The following is a 24,712-nucleotide window of genomic DNA, read 5'->3' as shown; positions in this document are numbered from 1 at the left end:
CACCAACCCTCACTAAAACGGACGTGTTGGCTGCCCGCAGAACCCCAAGGCCAGAACCGGCAGGGTCGACCTTTGCACAAGCCAGTGCATGCAGAGCTGCCCCTCCACAGACAGGCAGCGCCCGAGACAAACTGGGGACAGACAGGGACTCCTGGCTCCCCTCGAGGCCTCCAAGGGCACCTGCCCAAGGCCACCCAGAGCGCTGCAGCCAAGTCGGCGGAGCGGAGCCAGACCTCCCAGCCGTCGGTGGGGGCGGTGACCGCCGGGGGCCTTCCCACGGCTTGACCTGCGCGTCACCGCGGGGGCGAGGGGGCGCCTGATCGCCAGAGGCTACGGCGCGGAAAAGGGCCCTGGGAAAGGGCGGTGGTGGCGCCCCCGGGGCGGGGCCGGGGCGGGGCCAGGGCGGGCCGACTTCCAGGCTGGGAGCCGGCACCACCAGGCAGAGACCTGGCAGCCTGCTCTCACCATGAAGCGGCCAAGGGAGCCGAGCGGCTCTGACAGCGAGTCCGACGGACCCATCGACGTGGGCCGCGAGGGCGAGCTTAGGTAAGAGCCGGGGTGGGGGACTGGGCGCGCGGACGGACTCTGCAAATGTGGAGACTAGCCCTCGATGTCACCTCCCGAGATGCAGGCGTGGGCGGAGGTCCGCAGGGGTGTGTGTGTGTGTGTGTGTGTGTGTGTGGTGGGGTGCAGTGTGTATAGTTACACACACGAGGGCCTGGGGTCCTGTGTGACCTGGACCATTTAGGGCTCAGGATGCTGGGATGGAGGTAGCGTTCAGCTCGCGGGTCTGATGTCAGCGGGTCTGGTGATCTTTCTGTCAAAGTGCCCAAGTGAGACTGTTGGCGAGGAGTTTTTCCTCCCGAAACTCTTCAGAGAAACCCTCATAGGCTGTTGGCACCACACCCCCACCCGGAGTCCGCTGACTACACAGAATAGCCACCCTTTCCTAGTTTTACCCAAACTGTGCACTTTTCATATAGTACGCAGAAAGCTGCTAGGAGAAGAAAGACTCCTGTCCCTTGAGCAAAGTGGACTTTGAATAAGGTTTTGATGTTGAAGAAAACAGTAGCTGGCTTGCCCACGGTCGGTGCACCGTCCAGGCTCCAATTCCTGTGCGCTGCTGCCGATGTCTCTGGGCCCTTGAGAAACATTCCTCCCCGCCTCAAACCTGTAGCACAAACTGCATGCAGACAGTTCTACTACTTCCCAGTTCTGTGAACAACCTAAGCTTCGGTTTCCTTATCTGTAAAATGAGTGTAAAGAACAGACCCAACCTCATGGGAATACTGGGAAAATCAAATGGGATGGTATATGTCACGGGCCCAGCACAAGGCCCAGCACAAGGCCTAGAGCAGCAAATGCTTAATTAGTGCCGGGTGCCCCACACGTGATGCCCAAAGCCCTGGAAGAGCTTTGCAGGCCTGGGTCCCAGCCCCAGATCCCCCACCAACTGACCGTGTGGCCTTGGGTTATTGCTTTCCCTTTGTGAGCCTGTGTGCTCGGCAGTGAAATGGGGAGGGCAGAAGGGCTCTCTGCTCTCTCCTGGCTCATCCGAATCTGATGCTCTAGAATAGAATTGGAAGCGGGGGAGGGTTCAGTTCATTCTTAGGGATGCTTTTGAGGGCATTTCATCATTTCAATGATCTTGTTTCTGAGACCAGGGGGTCCTGTCTCAATGATAAATCCTAGTAAAATTCCACCAGCTTTCAATCATTTATAGCTAATAATTGGAGGTAAGACAATATTCTCTTTGCATCCTATTCATTAGGTTTTGGGGGATACAGTATAATTTCCATGCAATTTAGTAGCATTTATTAAAATTCCTCACCCAATGACATGCTTATTAATTTTAGAGAGAGAGGAAGGGAAAGAAAGAGAGAATCAAAGAAACATCGATGTGAGAGAGCAACAGGGATTGGTTACCTCCCGTAGGTGCTCCGATGGGAGATTGAACCCGCAGCCTGGGTATGTACTCTGACTGGGGATTGAACCTTCAACCAAATGTCCAGGATGGCGCTCCAACCAAGCAGGCCACCCAGCAATGTGGTAGCCTTTTAAGGTTGTTTAACAGAAACTGCTCTTTAGAGAAGCAATTCTCTGAGTCTGCACCTGCTGGGAGCAGAAGGGCCCAGCACTGTGTGGTGGTAGTAGAGGAGGGTCTCAAATTCAATGTTATTGGGTCTTCATGAATCAGAGGCACAAAACTGATACCAGAGAGCTAGGCTGATCAGAGCTGGCTACTGTCTTTCAAGAATTTGCAGCCTGGCCAGTGACCTGCCAGGTCACATAAAGCCCATGGGCAGCACGGACGATGGAAGGAGAGACAGGTGGTGGGCTGTGAGGGCACCCAAGCAGGGAGAGGTCACTTATAACCGAAGGCAGCAGGGAGGGCTTCTTAAAGGTGGTGGCATTTGGGCCATGGTCTAAAGGATCAGTGGGCAGTTTTTTCCTATGCAGCAGTTTGTCCTTCCAGCCAGACCCCTTTCGAGAGACCGTCTCGATTCTTAGAGGAGCAGACCCCATCACAGGAGCGAAAGCAGTTGGACATCTGGCAGAGCTGACTTATAGACCCCTCTTTGTAGCGCTTGCCAAAGGGCCCTCCCCCCAGCAGACATCAATGCTTCAATTCAGGGATCACTGAACGCTGCCTGCTGTGGCCCAGACCCTGGGCTGGGCGTGGGGGGCCCAGATGTATCCTGCTCAGCCTCTGCCCTCAGGGAACTCTCAGAGAAGAAGAGCTTCATGTACAAAGACCGCCAGATAAACAGTGGCAAGGGCCATGGGACTGGGGCAGCCAGCCTCCCTGGAGGTCAGAGGCAGGGCGCAAGCCCCCCTCACTCAGAGACGTGAGAGTGAAGAACAGAGTGTGCCCCACGTCATTGTGGGCGTCTGCCCGCTGCTGGTGTCCTGTCCCGTCTGTGGGAATCACCCACAGAGCTGCTCTCTGAAGCCAGCCTCCTTGCACGTGCCAGGACTGAACCGAGAATATAGCCTCCCCTCCCCTTCTGCGAACACTAATGGGCACCTGCCACGTGTCAGGCACTGGGTCAGGGTCTGTGGATTGCTCCTATGTGACTTAAGGCACATGGTGGCCTTTGAAGTCAGAGGGACCTGAGTTTGACTCTCACCCTCATTAACTTGGACGTTTCTGAACCTCAGTTTTCTCCCTTATAAAATGGGGACACTAATACCCACCTCACAGGTGAGGCTTTGATGAAGGAGTGAACCCAAAGCACATCTCCCTGTTTGGGCACAAGGTAACTCCCAACTAGTGCTGCTCTCCAAGGGGTTGCCGTTCAGCTGGGGGGCACATGTTCGTGAGGTCTCATAGTCTAGTGAAAAGACTGGAAGTCTGAAGACCAGATTTATTTGGCATGATTTTTTTTGTAAATTCTCACCCGAGGACATATTTCTTTTTTAAAAAATTAATTTTAGAGAGAGCGGAACTGGGCGGTGGGGTGGGAGTGGGGAGATCAAGAGAAACGTTGATGTGAGAGAGAAACTTTGATTGTTTGCCTTCCGTGTGCACCTAGACCCGGGGATCAAGCCTGCAACCCAGGTATGCGCCCTGACCGTGGATCAAACGCGCAGCCTTCTGGTGCCTGGGATGGAATGGTGCTCCAACCAACTGAGCCACCCAGCCAGGGCCGGGCACAATTCTTAACTCTGTGTCTCTGTCACTTCATCTATCAAATAATTATTTTTGCTAAATCTGAAATGGCCCCAATACTACTCAACTCACAGGAGGGTTATTGTGCAATAAATGAGAGAAGTAAGTGTGGACATGCTGTCTAGAAGAAGAAGTATTGGCTATGGGATTTACAAGATGTAACGATGAATGTGTAGGGTCCACGGGGAAGAAGGGTACATTAAAAACCTGTAGACTTGGAATTTCCTCTAATTTGCTGTGCGGCCTGGAGCAGATCCCTTCCCCTCTCTGAGTTCCTTCATTTGACCAGGCGGCTCAGTGCTGTCGGAAGTCCCTTCATTGGGGACATTGTGATTCTGCCTTTGGCTGATGCAAAACCAGTGGGGTTATCTACAAGGGCCCACAGGGGAGGTCCCAAGGGGAAACTGAGGGTGAGCTTTTAAGAGTGGCCAGGACTGGCAGCCAGACCACCTAGAAAACTGCCCCCACCCCAAGAGACCACCCCAGAATCCTGGCTAGGGAGCACCCTAGGCCCATGAAGCAGATCTTGGGAGTCAACATATCTTCTCTGGGTCCGTGAAAATCTGCCTTATTTTTAGACTCTCAGCCAAGAAGCTCTCACACCTCCTCCCTGTCAGTGTGAGGGCCAGATCACAGCCTGGAATTGAGCAAAGGCTGAGCTCTTGGGAGCTTTAAGGATAAGGGGACTGGAGGGCTATTCAGACATACAGGAAATGGGAATTAAGGAGGAAAACAATGCTGACTTTGGAGCCAGGAGACACAGATTCCCATGCTGGCTTTACTCCTTAGCAGCTGCATAAACTGGGCAAACTGCCTTAGCTCCTGAGCCTCAGCACCCTCCTCTGTAAAATGGGGCTTTTGTTAGGTTCACAGGAGGGAAATGTACATAGCGGTGCCAGGAAAACTGTGAAGTGAGGTTTGCCTGTCAGATATGGGAGTGGGATAATACTGCAGAGAACAAGGGACCAGGAGACAGAAAAAGATGGCAGAGCACCTGTCCTGAAAGGGGTGCATCAGCCTCCAACAGATGGTCCCTGAGGAGGGATCAGTCTCAGAGGCAGTGACGTGGGCAAAGCTAACCCAATACCCCTAGAGATGCCTTATCCAGGCTGTGGGGGACAAAGGCTGGGTTTCTTGGGGCTTGTTCCCAGTGAAGCTCTGTAAACAAGCTGCCCTGCAGATCTCGGGATCTGGCCATGTGATCCCTGAACCTAGCTTGCTGGGCCATCTCTCCCAGGAGCTCTCACCGGTCTCCAACCAGCCCTTCTTGTCCAGATGTTTGGATGGACGCATCCTTTCCCAGACATGGCTGCACAAAGCCAGGGTGTAGCGGCAGGATTTGACAAATGTTGATCTGGTCTCTCCTGCAACCGTCTCTCTTTGAGCAGATGACGAAAATGACCCAACCTCTGACACCAAGAGAGTGACCCACAGGGGCTGGGACCTTCCTGGTAAACCACACGTGTGTCCATTCCACAGAGGCCCGGGACATGGGTTTTATGGTGTCACCTCTCTGTTTCCCAGTAGTGCCGAAGATGAGGGCAGGGAGAGCTCAGCCGTGAGCTCTGCCATGTTCCAAGCACTCGCTCAGTATTGGGTGGGGTGGTGGAGCAGTGGGGGCTACCATAGTGAATGAGACAGATGTGGGTCATGACTTCCTAGAGCTTCCAGACTTGTTGGAAAGATGGACATTATTAACCCAATAATTGTGTAAACATAAAACAGCAAATGGGCATAACCTATTAATGCAGGATGCTGGGAGAGGGTAGGGTAAGGGATACCTACTGGGGGGGGGGGGGCAGAAAAGTCTTCCCCAGGAAGGTGACATTTGAGTTGAGACCTGGGGTGGTATAAATGATCAGGCAACAGGGCTGGGGCTTGGGGGTGGAGAGACGGGGTGGACCAGAGAATTCTAGCCTGGGGAACAGGGTGTGTAACCACAGGGAGGAACACATAAAGCACAAGAGTTGAGTCTAGGAGGTGACAGGGGCCAGCTGGGCCACCTGAAAGGTGATGGCCTTGGTCCTAAAAACATCAGGAAACCCCTGAGGAGTTTTAAGAGAAGGACAAGATCAGCTTTGCATTTAAATGATCACCCTGCCTGCTTGTAGGGAGAAATGGGTGCAAAGGGACCCAACAATAGACTCTTGACCCAACAATGAACTCTTGCCCTTGGTTGCCCAGCTAAAAGCTGACAGAGGCTTCCTGTTGCTGGGGTGGCTCAGCTGGTGGAGCATCGTCCAGTACACCAAAGGCTTGAGGATGCAATTCCCAATCAGGGCACATACCTAGGTTTGTGGGTTCAATCCTCAGCCAGGAGCATGTATGGGAGGCAACAAGTCAATGTTTCTGTTTCTCTAAAATCAATACACGTATTATTTAAAAGAAAAGAAAAAAAGAGAGAGATGATAGAGGCTTGGTCCTGAGAGTGGCAGTGGGGATGAGGAGGACAGTTGCGAAATGTATTCTAGGATTGAGGAGGTGGGGTGAGGGCCAAGGAGGAATCCTGGTTGGTGGCCGGTGTCCCCTTGCAGAGCTGGGAGACTGGGTGGCTTGGCTGAGATGGGAACCCAGGAGGGAGAGGAGGAGTATGAGGTGGAGGCAAGCTTAGGGGTTCCCGTTCAGGTGGGTGGCATTTTTGCCTTTGAAATAACAGGGGAGCCGCCCTGTCCAAGCTTGTTTGTAGACCTGGGCCCGGTGTCTCTCCACCGGAAGCTGAGTGTCTGGAGGGTGGGGTCTGGCTGACCCATCCAGTCCCGCCCTGGGCCTGAATGGGGCGTCCCAGGTCGTGAAAGGTCCTCAGTGCAACCCAGCGAATCCCCTCCATTCCAAAAGTTCCTCTGAAGCAGGAAGCAGTTAAGAGGGCGTGCAGTTGGGGAGGGTTTTGGTCCTTCTGGGCAGGAAGAGCCCCCAGGGCTGAGCCTCTTCCCTGGAGTGAGAACGCCTGGGGTGGGAACAAATGTCTCTCCATTAGCTGGGCCTTTGGAGGGGAGGCCGACGTGATGCAGATCTGGGGCCTTCTGGGGGGCAGGGGGGTCCCCAGAGTCCCGAGAGGGGCCTGTGACCCAGATGCCGCTCCCCCTCGTCCCCAGCCGTGCTGCGTGGGAGGTGGCGGCAGCTGCAGCCGCCGCGGAGGGCGGGCAGCCGGCGCGCCCGGCCCGTGGGAAGCAGCGGCATCTGCTCTTTCCACGCTCATTCCCAGCGGCTCCTTCTGAAACCCAACCCGCCGGCCGGCCCGCCGCCCCTGGCCCGTGCCCTCTCCCGCCCCGCCCCGCCCAGGATCGCGTTGCATGAGCCAGAGTGGCCAGCGGCCATTCCATTGCCCGCCCCCTAGCCGCCCGCAGAGTGGGAGGGGCCGTGGGCCAGAGGCTGAGGTGAGAACCTAGCCCCGCTCTGCCCCCCACCGCTGCCCCGGGACAGTTAACCCAGTGTGGGCAAGAACTTGACCCAGGGAGAAACGGCACCGCGCCCCCCCCACCCCCGGGAGAAGGGAGAGGCTGCGTCCCTCCCTTCCCTCCCACGCCTGCCCTGTGCTTCCTCCCAGCTTGGGAGACCACAGCCGCCCAGCAGGGGGCTGTGCTCGCCCAGGTCAACCCAGGCCCGGCGATGCTCCCCAGCTCTGAAAATTTTGCCTTTCTCTTCCTCTCCAGCCAGATGGCCAGGCCCCTGTCCACCCCCAGCCCTTCTCAGATGCAAGCCAGGAAGAAACGCAGAGGGGTGAGTGTCTCAGCAGAGTTGCCCAACAGAGGTTTACCCTGGGTCCCCAGGGCCCTAGCCTCAAGAAACCTGGTCAGAAACATCACCCCAGGCTAGACTGCCTGGGTTCAAATCCTGCCTCCGCAGGTAGCTAGTGGGATGACTTTGGACAAGACTCTTAACCTCTCTGTGCCCCATTTCCTCAAGTGCATCACTGAAATGATGATGGCAGCTACCTCCAAGTGTAGTTTTGAAGATTAAGGAAATTAATGTAACACACTCAGAACAATACATGACACAATTAGCCACTACTATTTATTAGCCACCCAGTCTTCCTCCTCTTCTCTCTGAGCCCAGAACTTTCATTTTTTTTTTCTCCATGGGCAGAGGAGTTGAGTGAGGGGCAGAAGGGGGCCCCCTGCTTCCTGTTGGCCGTCTCATCCCAGCCTCGCTTCCCAGCAAGATGCAGCTGTGTGGGGTCCAGAGACCTGGGAGCTGGCGGAGACCAGCCCTGCCATCCACTAATCAGGAGCCCTCTGTCCTGCCCTCACGTTCTTTGCTGGTAGCCGGGACTCCCAGTGTCCGCCCTGCTCTCGGTGCTCTGCTCCCAGTCCTGCGAGATGAGAATGAGATCCAGCTGTGAACCAGAGGCCTTCACAGCTGGAGAGGGCCCTGCCTGAGGCTCCTCAGGCCTCAGAACCCAGCATCTGAAGGGGAACCCCTGGCCCAGCAGGGGTTCTCCAGGGCCTGCTCCAGGGCTGTGGCTGGTGTCCCTGTTCTGATTGGTTGGTGCTCAACCAGTAGTTAAATGCATTGAATGCCCCCCCCACATCCCACAGACTAAGACAAGAGATCTGAGTTCTCCCGGCTTTGCACTTCCTTGCTGTGTGACCTTAAACAAGTCACTGCCCCTCTCTGATCCTCAGTTTCCTCCTCCATAAAGTAAGAACAGATTTATTTTCCTCACAAAAATACTGTGAAGGAAAATATGCATCAGTGTCCATCAAGGCACATTGAGCCCTGGCTGGTGTGGCTCAGTGGATTGAACACAGGCCTGCAAACTAAAGGGTTACTGGTTCGGTTCCCCATCAGGCATGTGCTTGGGTTGTGGCTGGGGGTCCCCAATGGAGGTACCATCCTGTGCGGGGAATCCCACCCCCGTTGAGGGTGTGTGGGATGCAAACGATCGAGATGTTTCTCTCACACACAATGTTTCTCTTCATCTCTTTCTCCTTCCCTTCCCCTCTCTCTAAAAACAAAATCTTTTCTATTTAAAGGCATGTTGAGCTGCCTGTGAAGACTGTGTGTAAATTCTTGCCATTGTCCTTTAGATCATAGAGAAGCGGCGCCGAGACCGCATCAACAGCAGCCTTTCTGAATTGCGGCGCTTGGTCCCCACCGCCTTTGAGAAGCAGGTACGTTTCATCGCTGATCGTGCCAGAGGAAATCCGTGCGAGTGGCAGAAAGGTCAGGTATCATGGCATCTCTTATTGATTGGTGGCAGCTGCCTGCAGTCCTGCGATGCCATTTACTGATATCTGCTACTGGCCAGGGAGAAGGGGAATGGGAATTTATAGTTACTGAGGCATCTCAGGTGTTGTGGCCTTATGTCCATCACTCCACTTAATTGAATCCTCAAAACAATGCTGCAGAGTAGGTATTATGCCCATTGCACAGATAAGAAACTGAAGCACAGAGAGGTCAAGTAACTTACACCAGGTCACCGACATTTCCAAGGCGACTTGAAAGTGGAGCGGGCTGCTCAGGGAGTGAGCGCTCTGACGTTGAACGTGTTAGAGTGGAGGGATGACGGCGGGGGGCCGGACAGCCACATTAGTCAGACAGCCTCAGAGACCCCCGCCCTGCATTCCACGTCAGGGCCCTAGGCTGGGTGTCCTCCCTTCTGCTGGGAGAGCGAGTCAGTCGTTCTGCAGACGTCCGCTGAAACCTTCACAAGCCCAGCCATGAACTAGACCTGCCGCCTGCCCTCAAGGGGCTCACACGGAGGATCCGACCCTCAGGTTTCACCTGGGAGATCAGGTGACCCTGGAGGCTCCGAAAACATTTCCCAAGAAAGAGAAGAGAGGAAAAGCAAGTGCTTTGGGGGTAAGCTGATGAGCTAGATCTTGGGCTCCCCAGAGAGCTGGTCTAGGAAGTGGGTGAATTCCGGTGATGGTGTATGAGGCCACGGAGATAGATCCTCTGGGAAGGTGTGCACAGGGAGAAAAGTGAGCCAACACCGCTGGGACACCACCCTTTTAAGGGTCAGGCAGAGCAAGAGGCAAGGTGGAGGGAGCACCAAGAAGTCATGGAAGTCAGGGGAGCAGAGGCTTCGGAAGGACAGTCAGCAGTGCAGTGGGCAAATGGACTAACATGAGAACTGAGTGGAATGTTAGGTCTGAAGCAGAGGCCCCGTTGCAGGCGGTGATGGAGCGGGAGGAAGACGAGGAAGCTGAGACAGTGAGTGCTGGTGACACGGTGCCAGGCAGGTGAGAGACAGAGGTCCCTGGAGGCCTTCACTCTTCTGTCTCCTGTATACACAGGGCTCCTCCAAGCTGGAGAAAGCCGAGGTGCTGCAGATGACGGTGGATCACTTGAAGATGCTCCACGCCACTGGTGGGACAGGTACTGGTGCTCTGCCCTTCTGGGAGTCATTTATGCAGCGAATCTGTGGGGCTGGGCCCTGGGGACACACTAGTGAGCGCAACAGGCGTGGTCCCTGCCCTCGAGGAGCTCGAAGTCCAGAGAGAGGCTGCAGCCGATGCAGGCAGAACATTCACGAAGCTTGTCTCTCTCCTTTTTGGGCACCTCCCTCCACACTCTCAGTGTCTGCATTCACAACTCTCTCCTCAGCTCCACTCCTTCTCCAACAGACTCTTCCTACCGGCCCCACCCCCAGGGCCGCATCCAGCATGAGCCTGTGTGAGCTCATTCTCACTGGGATCCCAGTGGGAGCAGCCTGCCTGAGATTTTTAGCCACAGATGGTTTGCTAGTGTGCCCACCACCGGTCTAGCCTTCTGGGCTGTTGCGTCCTTGGCATTGCTGGGGTCATATGTCATGCTCACAGCTGAAGATCGGTTGTACGGGATTATAATAGAATACAAATGTAACTGCTCCCGTCAGTTTGAACTGGTCTATTACAATAAAGACATTAAACTGTGGCTTTAAAAAGACTTCTGGACAAATAGAAATTTTGGCGCCATGGAGCCTCTCTGTGTATTTTGGCGATTTCACAGTTGGGAAACCTTGAAAGCTCCACAGACCTTGGCCACAAAGTCCTAAGTCCCCAAACCTTAACTTACTCCCTTTGGAGGGGACAGTTGCATTGTAAGCGGCCCAACCTGGGGCTTCTCCATGAGCAGCGGTGTCACCCGGGGGCAGGCAGGGTCGGGGGCCCCAGCCCAGAGATTCTGAGGCTGTAGGTCTGGGCTGGAGTTCAGGAATCTGCATGGGGAGGGAGCGTGCCCGATGACCCGGATGCAGGTGGTCACTCGGAGAACAACTGCCAAAGCAATGCACGGCCCACAGGAGAAACTCCTGTCACCAATCAACTGGTGGGGGAGACCCTTCCAACTACATCTGTGGTTTCCCAGTTAGAAGAAGAATAGAGACAGTGTATGGGCAGCATTTCATAGTTTCGGAATGCCTTCCCTAACGTATCTCATTTGGTTCTCACAACACCCTCGTGGGCAGGGCGCTGTGGCCCGTCTTCTGGCCAAGGACCACGGGAGGACAGGATTGTGGCTGGACTTGGATCCTGGCCCTGCGACTTACTAGCTTTATGTCCTTGGACAAATTGTTTAATTTCTATATCCCTCAGTTTCCTCATCTCTAAAATGGGGATATTAAAGGGTTTTTCATGAAAATTAACTTAGATAATGCAAATGAATTGCTAAGTAGGAACCCAGTAGGTGAGAGTTAAAAAGAACAGCAAGCTCAGAAGGGGGAGGGATTTACTCCAGGTCAGCACAGCTGGGTCTGCGGCAGAGCCAGCAGGACTCCAGACACTGCCCCCCCACCCAGCTGTCCCTCTGGGGGAGGTGGGGGAGGTGGAGCCTCAGCTGTGAACCAGGGACCAGATACTTGTTGCCGGAGTCCTGAGGCCAGTGCTCACCAGGGCTGTTCTGTGACCGCTCGGAAGGCGGTATGGAGAGAAGGGTGGGTATGGAAAGGCAGTGGGCCGTGCACCTGTTCATTCCTCACCGAAATCTGCTAAAGAGAGGGCTGGTGGCAGCAGCTGAGAGCGGGGTCTTGCTTTCCAGCCTGCCCATTGGGCTGGATGACAAACTGGAATTCCCACAGAGGCCAAGCTGTGAGTGGTGGCTGACGTATAATTTCCCAAGCATTGTTGTGCACCGCTTCATTTCGTTTCGCTCTCACGGTAGTGTGCAGCAGGTACTGTTCCACGCTAAGGACATAGAGGCACAGACAGATTGGGAGACATGTCCAGGGCCAGGCAGCCTGTGAAGTCGCCTCCAGAACCTCAGGCTTCACTGCTACACTGTGCTGCCTTCTCCAAGGGCGTCCTAGGATCCGCCCACATCAGCAGGCGGGGCTGTCCTACACGTCCGTGTGCACAGCCCTGTCCCACCTGGGGAGCATCTACCTAAGTCACCATGGTCTCAGTTTCTTCTTTGCATTAGTCACAAACTGTGCTGAAAACAGCACTTGCCATTTTAGAATGCTTCACAGTTTCGTTGACTCATTTGATCCTTACAACCCAGTAGGGATGATGGCCCCCCACTTTGCAGATGGAGAGACTGGGGCTCAGAGAGGCGAGGTGGCATGCCCAAAGTCACACAGGGAGTGAGGAGGGGAGGCAGGTCCAGAACCCAGGCAGTCTGCCCCCAGGGTCACTGTGTGTGTCCCCCGCTGGGCGGGCCCTCATCACAGCTCACTTTGCAGGATTCTTCGATGCCCGAACCCTGGCAGTAGACTTCCGGAGCATCGGTTTCCGGGAGTGCCTCACCGAGGTCATCAGGTACCTGGGGGTCCTGGAAGGACCCAGCAGCCGCGCGGACCCGGTCCGGATTCGCCTTCTCTCTCACCTCAACAGCTATGCAGCCGAGATGGAGCCTTCGCCCACACCTGCCAGCCCCCTGGCCTTTCCTGCCTGGCCCTGGTCCTTCTTCCATAGCTGTCCAGGGCTGTCAGCCCCCAGCAGCCAGCTTGCCATCCTGGGGCGGGCGCCGGGCCCCGTCCTCCCCAGCGCCGCCTCTCTTGCCTGCCCCATCCCAGCCCTCCGAGCAGTTCCCTTGCGCAGAGCTGCCGGCACCATCCTGCCGGCACGGAGGCACCTGCTGCCCAGTCGAGGGGCATCTTCTATCCGGAGGGCCCGCCCTCTGGAGAGGCCCACTGTCCCCCTGCCTGTGGCCCCCAGTGGCAGGGCTGCCAGGAGCAGCCACATGGCACCCCTCCTGCGGTCTTCTTCCCCCACATCCCCTGGTGTTGGGAGGTCCCCTGCGTCTGCCACTGGTCCTGCCCCCAGGCCCTCTTCCTCCGGGCCTGCTGGGAAGCCTGGAGGGGCTGTGCTCTGCCACTCCTGGGTCTCCGAAATCACAGAGGTCGGGGCTTTCTGAGCTGTGTCCCCTCCCCAGCCCCGCCAGGAGTAAGGAAAAATCTTTTCCAGGAGCTCAGAAAGTGGCTCTGCCTTTTCTGCCCCGCCTCCTGGACTGGCTCACGCATAAGGTGTCCTCGCCCATGGGAGGCTCCCTCTTCCTTTGGCCCATCTGCCCTCCTCACTTACTGCTCGTCCCAGCTTGCCCACCTGGCCTCCTGGGGCTGTTACGATCTCAGAGGCTTGGTCCCACCTCTTACCTGCACAGATGAGTCCTGGGAGAGCCCTAAGCGCTGTGCGCAGACCCCTCTCCTGCCCCAGTGTACGTGGGCAGCAGGCACGAGTCTCGGCTCTGGGAACACAGCTGTGACCTAGAAAGCACAGCGGCCGAGGCTGGCTGCTTCCCGAGAGAGACCAGACCCCGACCAGGAGCAGTGGCTGCCTGGCTGCAGCCTTCCCAGGCCCCAGGGGCCGGAACATAGGGTCTGCCTTGCTTCCTGAGACAGTAACAGAACAGGGGCCACAGAGAGGTTTCCAGGAATCCTGCCTGCCCTGCCCACCTGTCCTCGGCCCACCCCATCACAGCAAATCACAGGACAGACCTGCTGCCCCCCACGGCCAAGATACCTCCTCCCAGCGGCAGACGCCCAGCACCCAGCCGACCAACAGTCCCCTGCACACAGCTGGGAGGCTTCCTGGCAGCAGTAAGGCCCCACGGCAGGGTGTCCTGACCACCAGGCCTGGGACAGCGCTCTCAGAGGAGAGCCAGGACTGAGCAAAGAGAGCCCGGCTCTCTCCTCTCACACCTCCCTCCGGGCGTGTGGTCCCTGTCGGGTGCGCTGCACACACACAGCCGTGTTCCCACGTGATGGCGCCGGAAAGGGATCCTCTTGGGATTCAGAGCCAGACGTTTGCGCGGCCTGGTTTGCATCCGGCTCACGGAGCCCGGCCGCTAGGACAGCCAAGGCCAGTCAGGCCGGACAAAAATAACTGCGAGGAGGGGCGAGAGGAAGGACAGTCAGAGGCAGCCGGGCCCTGCAAGGTCACCCGGTGGCTCCAGGGCCTGAGACCCTATTCACCCGGGATTCCACGCAGCAGGCGCTGCTCAGAAGCCATGTCGTTACCCAGCTCCGACCCTGGCCGCTTTCCCTCTAACAGAGGGGACAGATGACCCAGTGACCATTCCTGGTGGAAGAGCGGAGTCTGGACAAGATGTGGGTGGATCTGAGACTGACATTTGCGGACCAGTGTTGCCAGACCTGTTGTTGAAATGTAGCAACACATCTGTGCTGGGTGGCAAACCTCTGCTTCCCCTGAGTGGCTCTGAGTGTCCCCCACTGCATGGCTTTGCCCCCAGGACCCCCGTGCTGGTTAACGCCTGTCAGACCCCAGGTTACAGGATCCACCAGCTGACAAGTTGTTGGTTGGTGCTTATTTTACACTGGTTGTTAAATACTCCAAGTGTCACTGCTGGGAAGATTCTCCCACCGCCACCCTTTGCTAGAACTACCCTCCCCAGAGGCTAAATTGAGGAGACTCCCTGGGCTCCCAAGTAGTTGGCAAAAGCCCGAGGGAAAAGAGGCCCATTCAGAGAAGTGGGTCAGAGGACAGAGGTCATTTAAATGACCCAGAAAGCTCTTTTGCAAAGGCAAATTCCTCAAGGGGGCATAAAGAGCTCAAATAATTCTTTCACTCCTCTGTGTTGGTTCCATCAGGTGGCTGTCCTTCTGCACCCACCTGAGGGCCTGGAGGAGAGAGGGTGTCATTCCAAGGAGAGGGAGGGCAGGGCTCAGCAGGCTCCCAGGAATTGGGACGGGAGGGGGAACGGGAGAGGGCGGGAGGGTAAGACCAACTCCACTTTTCTCACAAAAGGCAGGAGAACGCCTTGCTCCTCCCCCTCCTCCCCTCCCCCCCTTTCCTCCCTCTCCCTGGCTCTCCCAGGTGATGGATGACTCACTGTTCCCAGGAGACCAGGTCAGCCCTGTGGTTTGGCGACTTCCTAGCCCGAGCATTCACTCATAGTGGGACTGTGGGAATCCCAAGTCCATGTTTGCAGCATGCAAGTCTGAAAGAATCTGTTGACAGCATTGAATGAAGTGGAAATGGCCCAGAACTTGAGCATCTGCATTGATCTGGGGTTCATTCTCCCTGAGAGATTGTGTCGGGGAAGGTGTGGATATAATTGTTAATGTGGTTGAGGATTTGTATCTTTTGCTTCTATTCCCAAGCCTTTCTGGTGCCCTGACTCTCACCCCATTGCTGGGGTTGATACAGACATCCAATAAACGGTTTTATTATTACTATTCTGGAATTATGGAAACATCTGAGTGATTCTACTTCTTGAGTATCTCTGGAGTCTGTCCACTCCTCTCTGAACCCACAGCCATCCCCCTGGACTGACCATATCACCTACTCCCCAGGTCACTGCCCTACCCCTGTCACACCACCCCCCTTTTGCTTTGTCAATTGGTTTTTGGCAGTGACCATAGAGAGTTTTAAACATGCAAGCTATATCAACTCTGGTTTAAAACCCTTACTCTCCTGGCTGGTGTAGTGCAGTGGATTGAGTGTGGGCCTATGAACCAAAGGGTTGCTGGTTCAATTCCCAGTCAGAGCACATGCCTGGGTTGTGGGCCAGGTCTCCAGTAGGGGGTGCACAAGAGGCAACCACACACTGATGTTTCTTCTCCTTTTTCTCTCACTTTCCCCCTCTCTAAAAATAAATAAATAAAGTCCTAAAAAATACTGTATTATGCTATTATTCCAAAGATTAAAATCTAAGCTTTTCCTCTTCTGGTCTCAACCTCACATCCAGCCTCATTCCTTGCTGGCCCCAGTCTTGTTGCCCGTGCTTTTCCACCCTGGCCCACCTCCGTTTCCTCAGCATCCCAACCACATTCCCACCTGCCGGACTTTGCACATGCTGTTCCCTCTCCCAGAATGCTCTTCCCCTATCCTTTACTTGGCTGCCTATCCACAGGCCTTGGCTTAAAAGTCACCTCCTCAGAGAGGCCTTCCCTGACTACTGTGCTGGAATAGTTAATGTGTCTCAGAGTCCCCTATCCTTTCTCCTTTCCCTTTGTAAGGAACTTGCCATTGCACATGCACTGATGTGGGTACTTGTTGGTCGACTCTCCCAAACGGCGCCTACCCTCCGAGAGGCTGAGGCTGTGCCTCGTTCACTTCCTATCCTGTAACCACCGCTGAGCATTGTCCCTGGCCCAGCGTCAGTGGTCAGTGAACATTGTTCAACACATGATGGGGGCGGGGGGGGGGAATGAGGAATCTTCTGGACTCACCCTGCTGGGATGGCACAGGCCCCAGCAGAGGGGAACTGCCCCTTCAGAAGGCCCTGGGGCCTTTCGCTGAAGTTGACCTCAGTCAACTGCAGAAGGAGGCTGGACAGCGAAGTGAGAGCCAGGCCCGGGGACTGGAAGTTCTGGCCAGTGGTGAGGGGGCGCTGGCCAAAGAAAAGTGTGAGTGTCCTGGCCCTGGAGTGCATGTGACTGCTGAGAACAGGCAGGCGTCCCTGCCAGCAGGTACTGCTGTCCAGCACCCTTGGCCTGGCTCTCTCTGACGGATTCGGCTCCCAACAAATGCAACAAACACTCGCAGAGGTCTGCCCCGTGCCAAGTCAGGCACGGCTGAGCCAGAGGTGACAGAGACACTGTCGCCCTGAGGGCACCTACCCTCTATCTAAGTGACAGTTTAGTGAGCTGAGAGTGGAGAGAGCGGCCTATTGAAAAGGCTGAAGGGGACACAGAGGGTGGTATCTGCCTCTGCCTAGGGTGGTCGTGGGGGAGGGGAGCACAGGGAGGAAGGCTTCCTGGAGGAGCACGAAGTGAGGCATTCCACCAGCAGAGGGAACCAGGGAACCTGTGTGCAAAGACCTGGAGACCGCCTAAGGTGAGCTCTGGAAGCTGGCCCTAAGTTGAACACAGGCCTTTATCATCAGGGTGAGCGGTAAGGCTAGTCTGAAGTTGGCCATTGAAGCCGGACTTCCTGGGTTCAGGCTTCAGCTCCTTCACTTATCAGGGCTATGGCCCTGGGCAAGTTACTTAACACCCCCTGAACCTCAGCCTTTTCACCTATAAAACAGGGATGATCCAGGAATGGCTACTGTTAACTGAGAGGTAACTACGTACCTGACATTGTGCTCAATGCTTTTGTTGGAATGTCCCTGTTTTATAGATGAGGAAACGGAGGCACCATCTCTGAAGCTTAGGTGAAAAGTGAACGGGGTAACACATGTAAAGCCTCAGAGCTATGCCTGGGTCACATGAAACACTCAGTCAATCGCAGTCATTCGTAGTACTGGAAAGAGGCCGGACCCAAGTTGTGAAAGGCCTCGGTGCCATGCAGAGTCTGGGCTCCAACCTGCAGGCGATGGAAGCCACGGCAGGTTTGCCAGGTGGATGCCAAGATCAGACCTTGCGTAAGAAACCACTGCTCGGGCTGGTGTGGACGGCTGCCTGGGAGAAGGAGTATTCGGACTCAGGTCCACCTCTTCATGGGAAATACCTAAATGCTTTTAAAAAATATCAGTGCCCAGGCCCAGAGACAGTGATGTAACCTGTGTGCAGTGGGGCTCCATAAGGAGGTCTGAATGAGGGTCAGGATCAATTTCCTAATTCAGATCAATTTCTATTCAGTGGGTGAACTAGACCCCAACCTGTGAGGATGGAAAGGGTGGACACTTTCTGAGAAGTGAAGCAGGAATTAAAACCCCCGGGGAGTCTCTGCGCTCCAGCCCAGCAATCCCCACCCCCCTTTCCCGCTCCATTTTTGGCCATCTTCATTATTCTTACCAAGCAAAATACAAAACTATTGTAATTTTGTTTATTGTTGCTCTCCCTCCCCAGAATGAAAGCTGTGGGAAGCAGGGACGTCCGTATGTGCGCGCGCATGCGTGCACGGTCCATCCATCCCCCGTACCTGAAACAGTGGTAGTAGACCACACAGGTCACTTACAGGTATTGGGTGAGTTAGTAACAGCAGCTCAAATTTATTAAGTACTTAATAAGTGCAATTATAGGTGTGAACATTATAGAACAGACTTAGTTGTGATTCTATAGATGCTGTTCCAAACACGTTTATGTATCATTTCATTTTTTGAGTAGTTTTATGTGGTAAATCCCAACATCTGCATAGACAGATGAGGAAACTGAGGCATGGAGCTCTTATGGTGCTAGCTAGTGTGTGAGGGATCCAGAGTTTTAATCCGCATGGTCTGGCTCCAGAGACTGAATTCTTAGCCACTCTGCTATGTTGCTCTAGACAAGTGAATGAATGAATGGGGAAAAAATGAATGAAAGAATTATGTGTTGTACCCATACCAGAAACAATGAATTTTGGAGTCAGACAGATCTAGGTGTAAATTCCAGATTTTCTATGTATTGAAATACATGATTTGGACACGTTTCTTAGCTTCTCTAAATCTCAGGGTCCTTATGGGAAAAACAGGAAAAACTTACGTTTTATCTACCAAATGCTGGCTGGCTGTGCTAACATTACACTGTATCCATTCTTGATCCATTACTGCCCTCTGGTGGTCAGTTAAAACAACAACTTCGAAACTGCTGTGCTAAATGCAAATCCCTGAATGGTGTATGGTCCTTGGTTCCTTTAGTCTCCTGGGTCTTATTAGTCTTCAGGGACTAAGTGGAGATCAGTCTTCCTCAAAGGAAAGCAGGAAGAACTAGCACACATGGGTCCTTGCAGGGCAGAATGGCTCCACAGAAATGGTCCTCCTGAAAAATAAGTTAGCCAAACTCCCCACCAAACAAGGGTTAACAGGATCCATAGATTACAGAATTGAGTTTTCCAGACCTTCAGAGAACACGCTCTTGTGATGTGACGGCTAATGTGTCGTCACCCTGACTGGGCCATGGGGTGCCTGGCTATTTCCTCAGACATTATTCTGGGTATGTCTGTGAGAGTATTTTTGGATGATATTAACATCTGAATTGGTTGATTAAATAAGCAGATTGCCCTCTATAATGTGGATAGGCCTCGTCCAATCAGTTGAAGTCCTGAATAGAACCAAAAGGCTGAGAGGGAGCTGGGCCTGCCGGCTGTTTGGGCTGAGACAGGGTCTTCTCTGGCCTCCTCACTCAGCTGTGACATCCGATCTTTCTGGGTCTCAAGCCCTCTGGCTTTTGGACTGAAACTTACACCATCAGTCCTTCTGGTTCGGAGGCCTCAAACTCGGAGTGGAACATCCGCTCTCCTGAGTCTTCAGCTTGCCAACTGCTCATCTTGGGACTTCTCAGCCTCCAAAATTTTGTGAGCCAATTTCATACAAAAAGTCTCTTCTCTCCTCTCCTCTCCTCCCCCCCCCCCCTTTTCTTCTCTCTCTCTGCACACACACCTCACATCCTATTGGTTCTGTTTGTCGGGAGAACCCTGACTAATACAACCTGTTTTATACAGACTGTTTTAGGAAATTAAAAAAAGAGAGAGAGAATTCTACTTAACTTATTTTTTAAAAGCTAATTTCTAATAGCTGGTATAACCTCGACATCAAGCCCAGGCAACTGCAATTATAGAAGAGAACATTATAGGTCAAGCTTAGTTATGACTATATATGCAAAACTCCTAAATAATAAAACAAAACCCAAAATGCATATTATAGAAAAATGTAGCAGAGTATAGCCAAAAAGGCAAGGATGGTAATAGGAAATAACAGGAAAACAATTCCTATATTCTGAACCTTAATACATTAAAAGATTAAAAGAATAAGATCATTTTAATAAATGCATAAAAATCATTTGATGAAATTAAAGACTCATTATTTTCTTAATCTTGGCAAGTTAAGATTGGTAAGGTAATACATCAACCTGATAAAGCTATTTACCAAATGCCTAGACATCATACTTAAGGGTGAAACTCTAGCATTCCTGTATAACAAAACAAAACAAAACAAAACAAAACATCAGAATGTTCTCTATTCACAATTTTACTGGCAGTTCCAGCTAGTGTAATGAAATAATAGAAAGAAAAACTATTTAGGAAGTAGAAAAGAAGAGTTAACACCATCCTTAATGCATATGATTTATTGTCTATTTGGAAGATAAAGGAATCTACCTAAAACGAATAAGAATATTTGGCATGATTGCTGCATACTAGAAAATCCTACATAAATCAAGACCATTCTTGCTGAATTCTTATTGGGTTAGCAACAGGAAAATACAATAAAATGATACTATTTCCAATAGCAACAAAAATGATAAAGCCCCTAGAAATATGTTTAACAAAAAATTGCTGGATGTTTTCTCAGAAAACTATAACATTTTTAATGCAAAGGCACATAAAATTAAACACATCTTACCATCTGATTCAGTAATCATGCTCCTTGGTATTAATGCAGATGAGATGAGAATTTACATCCCTTCAAAAACCTGCACACAGATGTTTATGGCAGGTTTATTCATTATTGCCAAAACTTGGAAACAACCGAGACGTCCTTCAGACGGTGAGTGGAAAACCATGGCACCTCCAACAGTGGAACACTACTCAGCTCTAAAGAGCAAGGAGCTAGCGTGCCATAAAGAGACATGGAGGAAACTTCAATGCGTGTTACTAAGTGAGGGAAATCAATCTGAAAAGGCTACATGCTGTATGATTCCAACCATGTGACATTCTGGAAAAAGTGAAACTATGAAGACAGTAAAAAGATCACCGGTTGCCAGGGATTGGGGGAGGAGGGGACAGGGATAGGCAGGGCCCAGAGGATTTTACAGCAGTGAAGCTGTTCTATACGCTACCGTGATGGTGGATCTGTACAACCTACAACCCCAAGAGTGAACCCTAACGTAAACCGTGAATTTGGGTGATGAAGAGGGGCCAGTGGAGGTCCGTCCGTTACAACGCAGGATCCATTCTGGGGGAGTGCACAGGCTGTTGCTAGTGGAGGAAGCTGAGCCTGCAGGGCCAGCGGGCGCAGGGGAACTCTGTACTCTCTCCACGCAATTTTGCAGGGAGCCTAAAACTTCTCTAAAATGTAAAGTCTATTTTAAAAAGTAATGGAAGACCTAAACAAAAGTAAATGCACCATTTGTTCATGGGTGGGAATGCTCAGTATGTAATGATGCCGGGTAACCTGCAGCTAAATCTGTGATTTCAGAACTGTTCCACTGAAGAATCTAAAGAGGAAACAGACTGATTCCAAATCCATATGGGAGTGTGAAGGTCCAAGAGCAGCCAAGAAAATAGCAGAAAGGAGGAGGCAGGAAGGGAGGGGGGAGAAACAAAGGAGAATAACTAGGAATCAAGGAAATGCCCATGCAAATTAAAACTGTGGGAAATCGAAGTCTGATCATGGCAAGGGCTGGTGGTAAGGACTCGTGGAATGTAACTGATACCCCCCTCAGAGAGCAACGGGACAGTAGTTTGAAAAGTTGTTTTCCCTGCAACCCAGCAATCACGCTAGAGCAGTTCTCGCCAGATGTGCCCCAGGAGACGAGGTCAAGGCTGCCGGAGGCAGCACGGCTAGAGGAGAAAAGCTGCATCAGCTGTGAGGCTCGCAATAGGAAAACTAACCACAGCACGTCCCTCTGGTGAAAGACAGCTGAGCAGTTACCATAAGCGAACCAGCTCTCCACATGCCAATAAACGCAGAGTGAGTGGATAAAGCCCAGAAACACATCTCCAGTGTGTCGGAAGGTAAGAAAGTATTTTAAAATCACATTCTGGTTGTTGTTGTTGTTGTTGTTGTTGTTATTATTTAGATAAAATTCACATAATAAAATTCACCATTTTAACCATTTTAAAGTACACCCTCAGTGGTTTTTATTATATTTACAGAGTTATACGACCATCACCACCATCTAATCTAGAACATTTTCATCACCCCAGAAGAAGCCCTTGTGTACTAAGAAGTCACTGGTCATTCCTCCTTCCTCCCCACCCGGCCTCTGGCAACCACTAATCTCTTCCCTGGTTTTAGAGATGTGCCCAGTCTGCGTGTAGGGAGTCATACAATGTGGGGCCTTTCTGTGCCTGGCTTTTTTCACTGACAGTATTTTCGAGGCCGGCCCATGTTAGCATGGAGTAGCCCTGCATCTCTCTTTATTGCTTAATAGTATTCCATTGTGTGGATATACCAGCTTGTTTTTTCATTGATCAGTTGGGGACATTTGGGGTGTTTCCACTTTTTGGCCATTACAAATAACGCTGCTAGAAGCACCATTCTGTTTCGTGCATAGAAATAGATTAAAAGAAGGCACATCAGATTAATATAACAACTGCGCCTGGGAATGAAGGGGAGGAAAGAAACGGGACTGGGGAGAGGAACGAAGTGACTTCAGCCTTATCTGTGATGTTCTCTTCATTTTATATAAAAAAGTATGTGTGCAGCAAAAATGTCAACACTGATTATGTTGGGTAGTGAGCATACGGCGTTTGTTACATTGTTCTGTGGGCTTTCTAAAATATTTTTTAGCCCTGGATGGTGTGGTGAGATTTGATTACCAGTCAGGGCACATGTTTAAGTTACACCCCAGCAGGGGGCATGCGAGAGGCAACTGATTGATGTTTCCCTCTTTTTCTCCCTCCCTTCCCCTCTCTAAAAATAAATAAATAAAATATTTTAAAATATATGTATATTTAATTTTAAATTAAAACATATATTCTGGACCTAAACCTTTCTGTAGCAAAGGTCTGGCATTAAGAGGCCAGGGTGTCTAGGAAGAGCAAACACCGGGGCGTGGGGTGAGGCCAGGAGGAAGAGGCGACTCTTAGGGCCAGCACGAGTGGCTGGAGGCCCTTAGAAACCTAGGACAGAAGCCCTGACCCAGCCTTCATGTTCCTCCTGAGCACCCCCAGGGAGAGGGCCCACATCTGACCTCCATGACCCCTGGTGGCAAAGTCAGTATCAGAGGCAAAGGGAGAAGCTGAGACCCCATCTCTCCGTCCTCCTCAGCCACACCTCTGGAAGGAGTCTGGAAGACACTCTCCCACCTGACCCCCGCTGTCCTCACTTCACAACTCCCTCAGCCCCCTGCTCAGGACCAGCTATATACTCTGTGAGGCCTGATGCAACATGAAAATGTGAGCCCCTTTTCCAAAGGCTGGTGCAAAGGCAAGTCCTAATTCCACAGGAGTGTCCACAGGCTGGGTGGTATCAATATGCAGGAGCCTCTAGGGCAAGTCACTGAGTTCATTCATTTGCTCATGTAGGTGTGCACTCATTCATTCACTCATTCATTCATTTGAATGAGTGCTTACTAATAGGACAAAAGCCCCTTTCTCAGGCCCTCTTTCCCAGAGCTGGCTAGCCCCCCAAGCATGGCTGACCCTGATTGTTTTGTGAGCCTTTATTCTCAAGGGCTAGAAAATTACTGGAAGCGCCCTGAAGGCTCAGAGGCTCCGGGAACTTATGGAACAGGACAGACCAGACCACAATGACCACCAGACACTGCGTCGCAGCCCAGCTGAAACATCCTGCTCTCCAACTGCCCCTTCACCCTTCACCAGATAAAAGCCCGCAGCCCCTGCCCCTCGGTGCTGGTGCTGGTACCTTTCTCCACACCCAGCTCTTTCCGTCCCCTGGGAAGGTAAACATAAAACCTTTGCTTTCTGCACTTCCTTCTCTTTGTCAGCCCTAACATGTACTACGTGCCTAGCACCGTGCTAACCGCCAGGCATACACTGTTGACCAAGACACAGAACAGCTCTGAGAAGCTCACATTCTAGTGGGGGCCCTGGATTTAATCCCAGATACAAAATGGCTCATCCCAAAGTACAGGAGGGACGAGTGCCAGATATCCCATCCCCACCCCCAGGGGAGAGTGAGGCTGGAATGGGGCTCTGAAGGATGAGTGGGCATTATCCGAGCAAAAGATGGGGAATGTGGTAGAGGAGTGAGGAGAGGACATTTCGGACCATTCCTGGCAGATGCAAGGGGGCATCTTCAAGGACTTGCAGGCCAGTCGGTACAGCTGGAGCCAGAGAGGGAGGGACGGAGAGGCTCAGGTGAGGCTGAAAAGGGACCTCAAGCTTTTGAGTACCCCTTCACGGGACTCCACTTGCTCTCGAATTCCCTTACATTTTTCCTTTAAACTGGCTCCCTCAGCAAGAATGTTCATGAACTCAGAGGATTGGCATACCACTCATGCTTCTCCTGATACACAGCTTAAGTGTACCGGTGCTCCCCTGCCCCGTCCCACCTAAAACTGCCCCCCTTACCACCTCGGTTTGGAAAGGACCATGGCCAGCTCTGATCTTAACAGCCATGGAGAAGCCTGTGACAGGGTTTTGTCTGGGAGAGGCCGGTGACATGGTCTTATTTACAGTTTTGAAGAACGATCCTGGTTGCCACGTGCAGGGTGGGTAGCAGAGGTGCCAGAGGGAGGTGAGCAGGCCCCCGCAGGCATCCAGGAAGGGCAGCTGGCCTCCCCACCAGGGCTCACCCAAGCCCCACCCTGTGCCGACCCAAAGCCTTTCCAGATAAGTGGATTCTTCTGTTATCTTCCCATCTCAGTATAAGCCCCAGGACTTTCTGGATTCCAGACCTTGACGTCCTGTGCACCCAGGAGAGAGTTCGGCCTAACCACAGTCAGGACTTCTGTGTCCTGTCCAGTCAGGTGCTGTGGTCTCCACGCCAACAAGGGCTCCCAAGGCTGATCACTCTGTGCATGTCCAGGAACAAAGTGGGTTACGTGGTTTCTGTCACCTACGTGTCGCATCGTAAACCTATGCGGCCCAAACTCCAAATCCCTTACTACTAGACACAGAGTTTTGTTACTCCTCATGACCCCTCCTCCACAGCCTGCTCACTCTTAAA

At 52.6% G+C, this 24,712-nt stretch overlaps 1 protein-coding gene across 2 annotated transcripts; it reads left to right on the top strand.

Annotated features, from left to right (window-relative positions):
• The first annotated feature begins 388 nt into the window (after positions 1-388).
• HEYL (hes related family bHLH transcription factor with YRPW motif like) lies at positions 389-15,238 on the top strand. Of its 2 annotated transcripts, none has more exons than XM_028513023.2 (5): positions 389-546; positions 7,324-7,390; positions 8,701-8,784; positions 9,913-9,994; positions 12,276-15,238. In XM_028513023.2, the coding sequence occupies exons 1-5, from the start codon at positions 467-469 to the stop codon at positions 12,947-12,949; spliced, it is 987 nt and encodes a 328-aa protein (XP_028368824.1). In that variant the 5' UTR covers positions 389-466; the 3' UTR covers positions 12,950-15,238. The 2 variants fall into 2 exon arrangements, with proteins under 2 accessions (XP_028368824.1, XP_035881709.1); XM_036025816.1 differs by having other exon boundaries at positions 442-546; positions 7,328-7,390.
• The last annotated feature ends 9,474 nt before the right edge of the window (positions 15,239-24,712 follow it).

Source organism: Phyllostomus discolor, chromosome 5, assembly GCF_004126475.2.
Source record: "Phyllostomus discolor isolate MPI-MPIP mPhyDis1 chromosome 5, mPhyDis1.pri.v3, whole genome shotgun sequence".
Classification (NCBI taxonomy): domain Eukaryota; kingdom Metazoa; phylum Chordata; class Mammalia; order Chiroptera; family Phyllostomidae; genus Phyllostomus; species Phyllostomus discolor.
Note: the sequence above shows the minus strand (reverse complement) of the source record. Positions and strands in the feature narration are given on the sequence as shown.

Bases quoted from the DNA above. Each gene is read 5' to 3' on its own strand.
- HEYL (XM_028513023.2), top strand. From the start codon at position 467: ATGAAGCGGCCAAGGGAGCCGAGCGGCTCTGACAGCGAGTCCGACGGA. The intron at 547-7,323 runs GTAAGAGCCGGG...CTTCCTCTCCAG, and splicing joins GGCCGCGAGGGCGAGCTTAG to CCAGATGGCCAGGCCCCTGT. The intron at 7,391-8,700 runs GTGAGTGTCTCA...ATTGTCCTTTAG, and splicing joins CCAGGAAGAAACGCAGAGGG to ATCATAGAGAAGCGGCGCCG.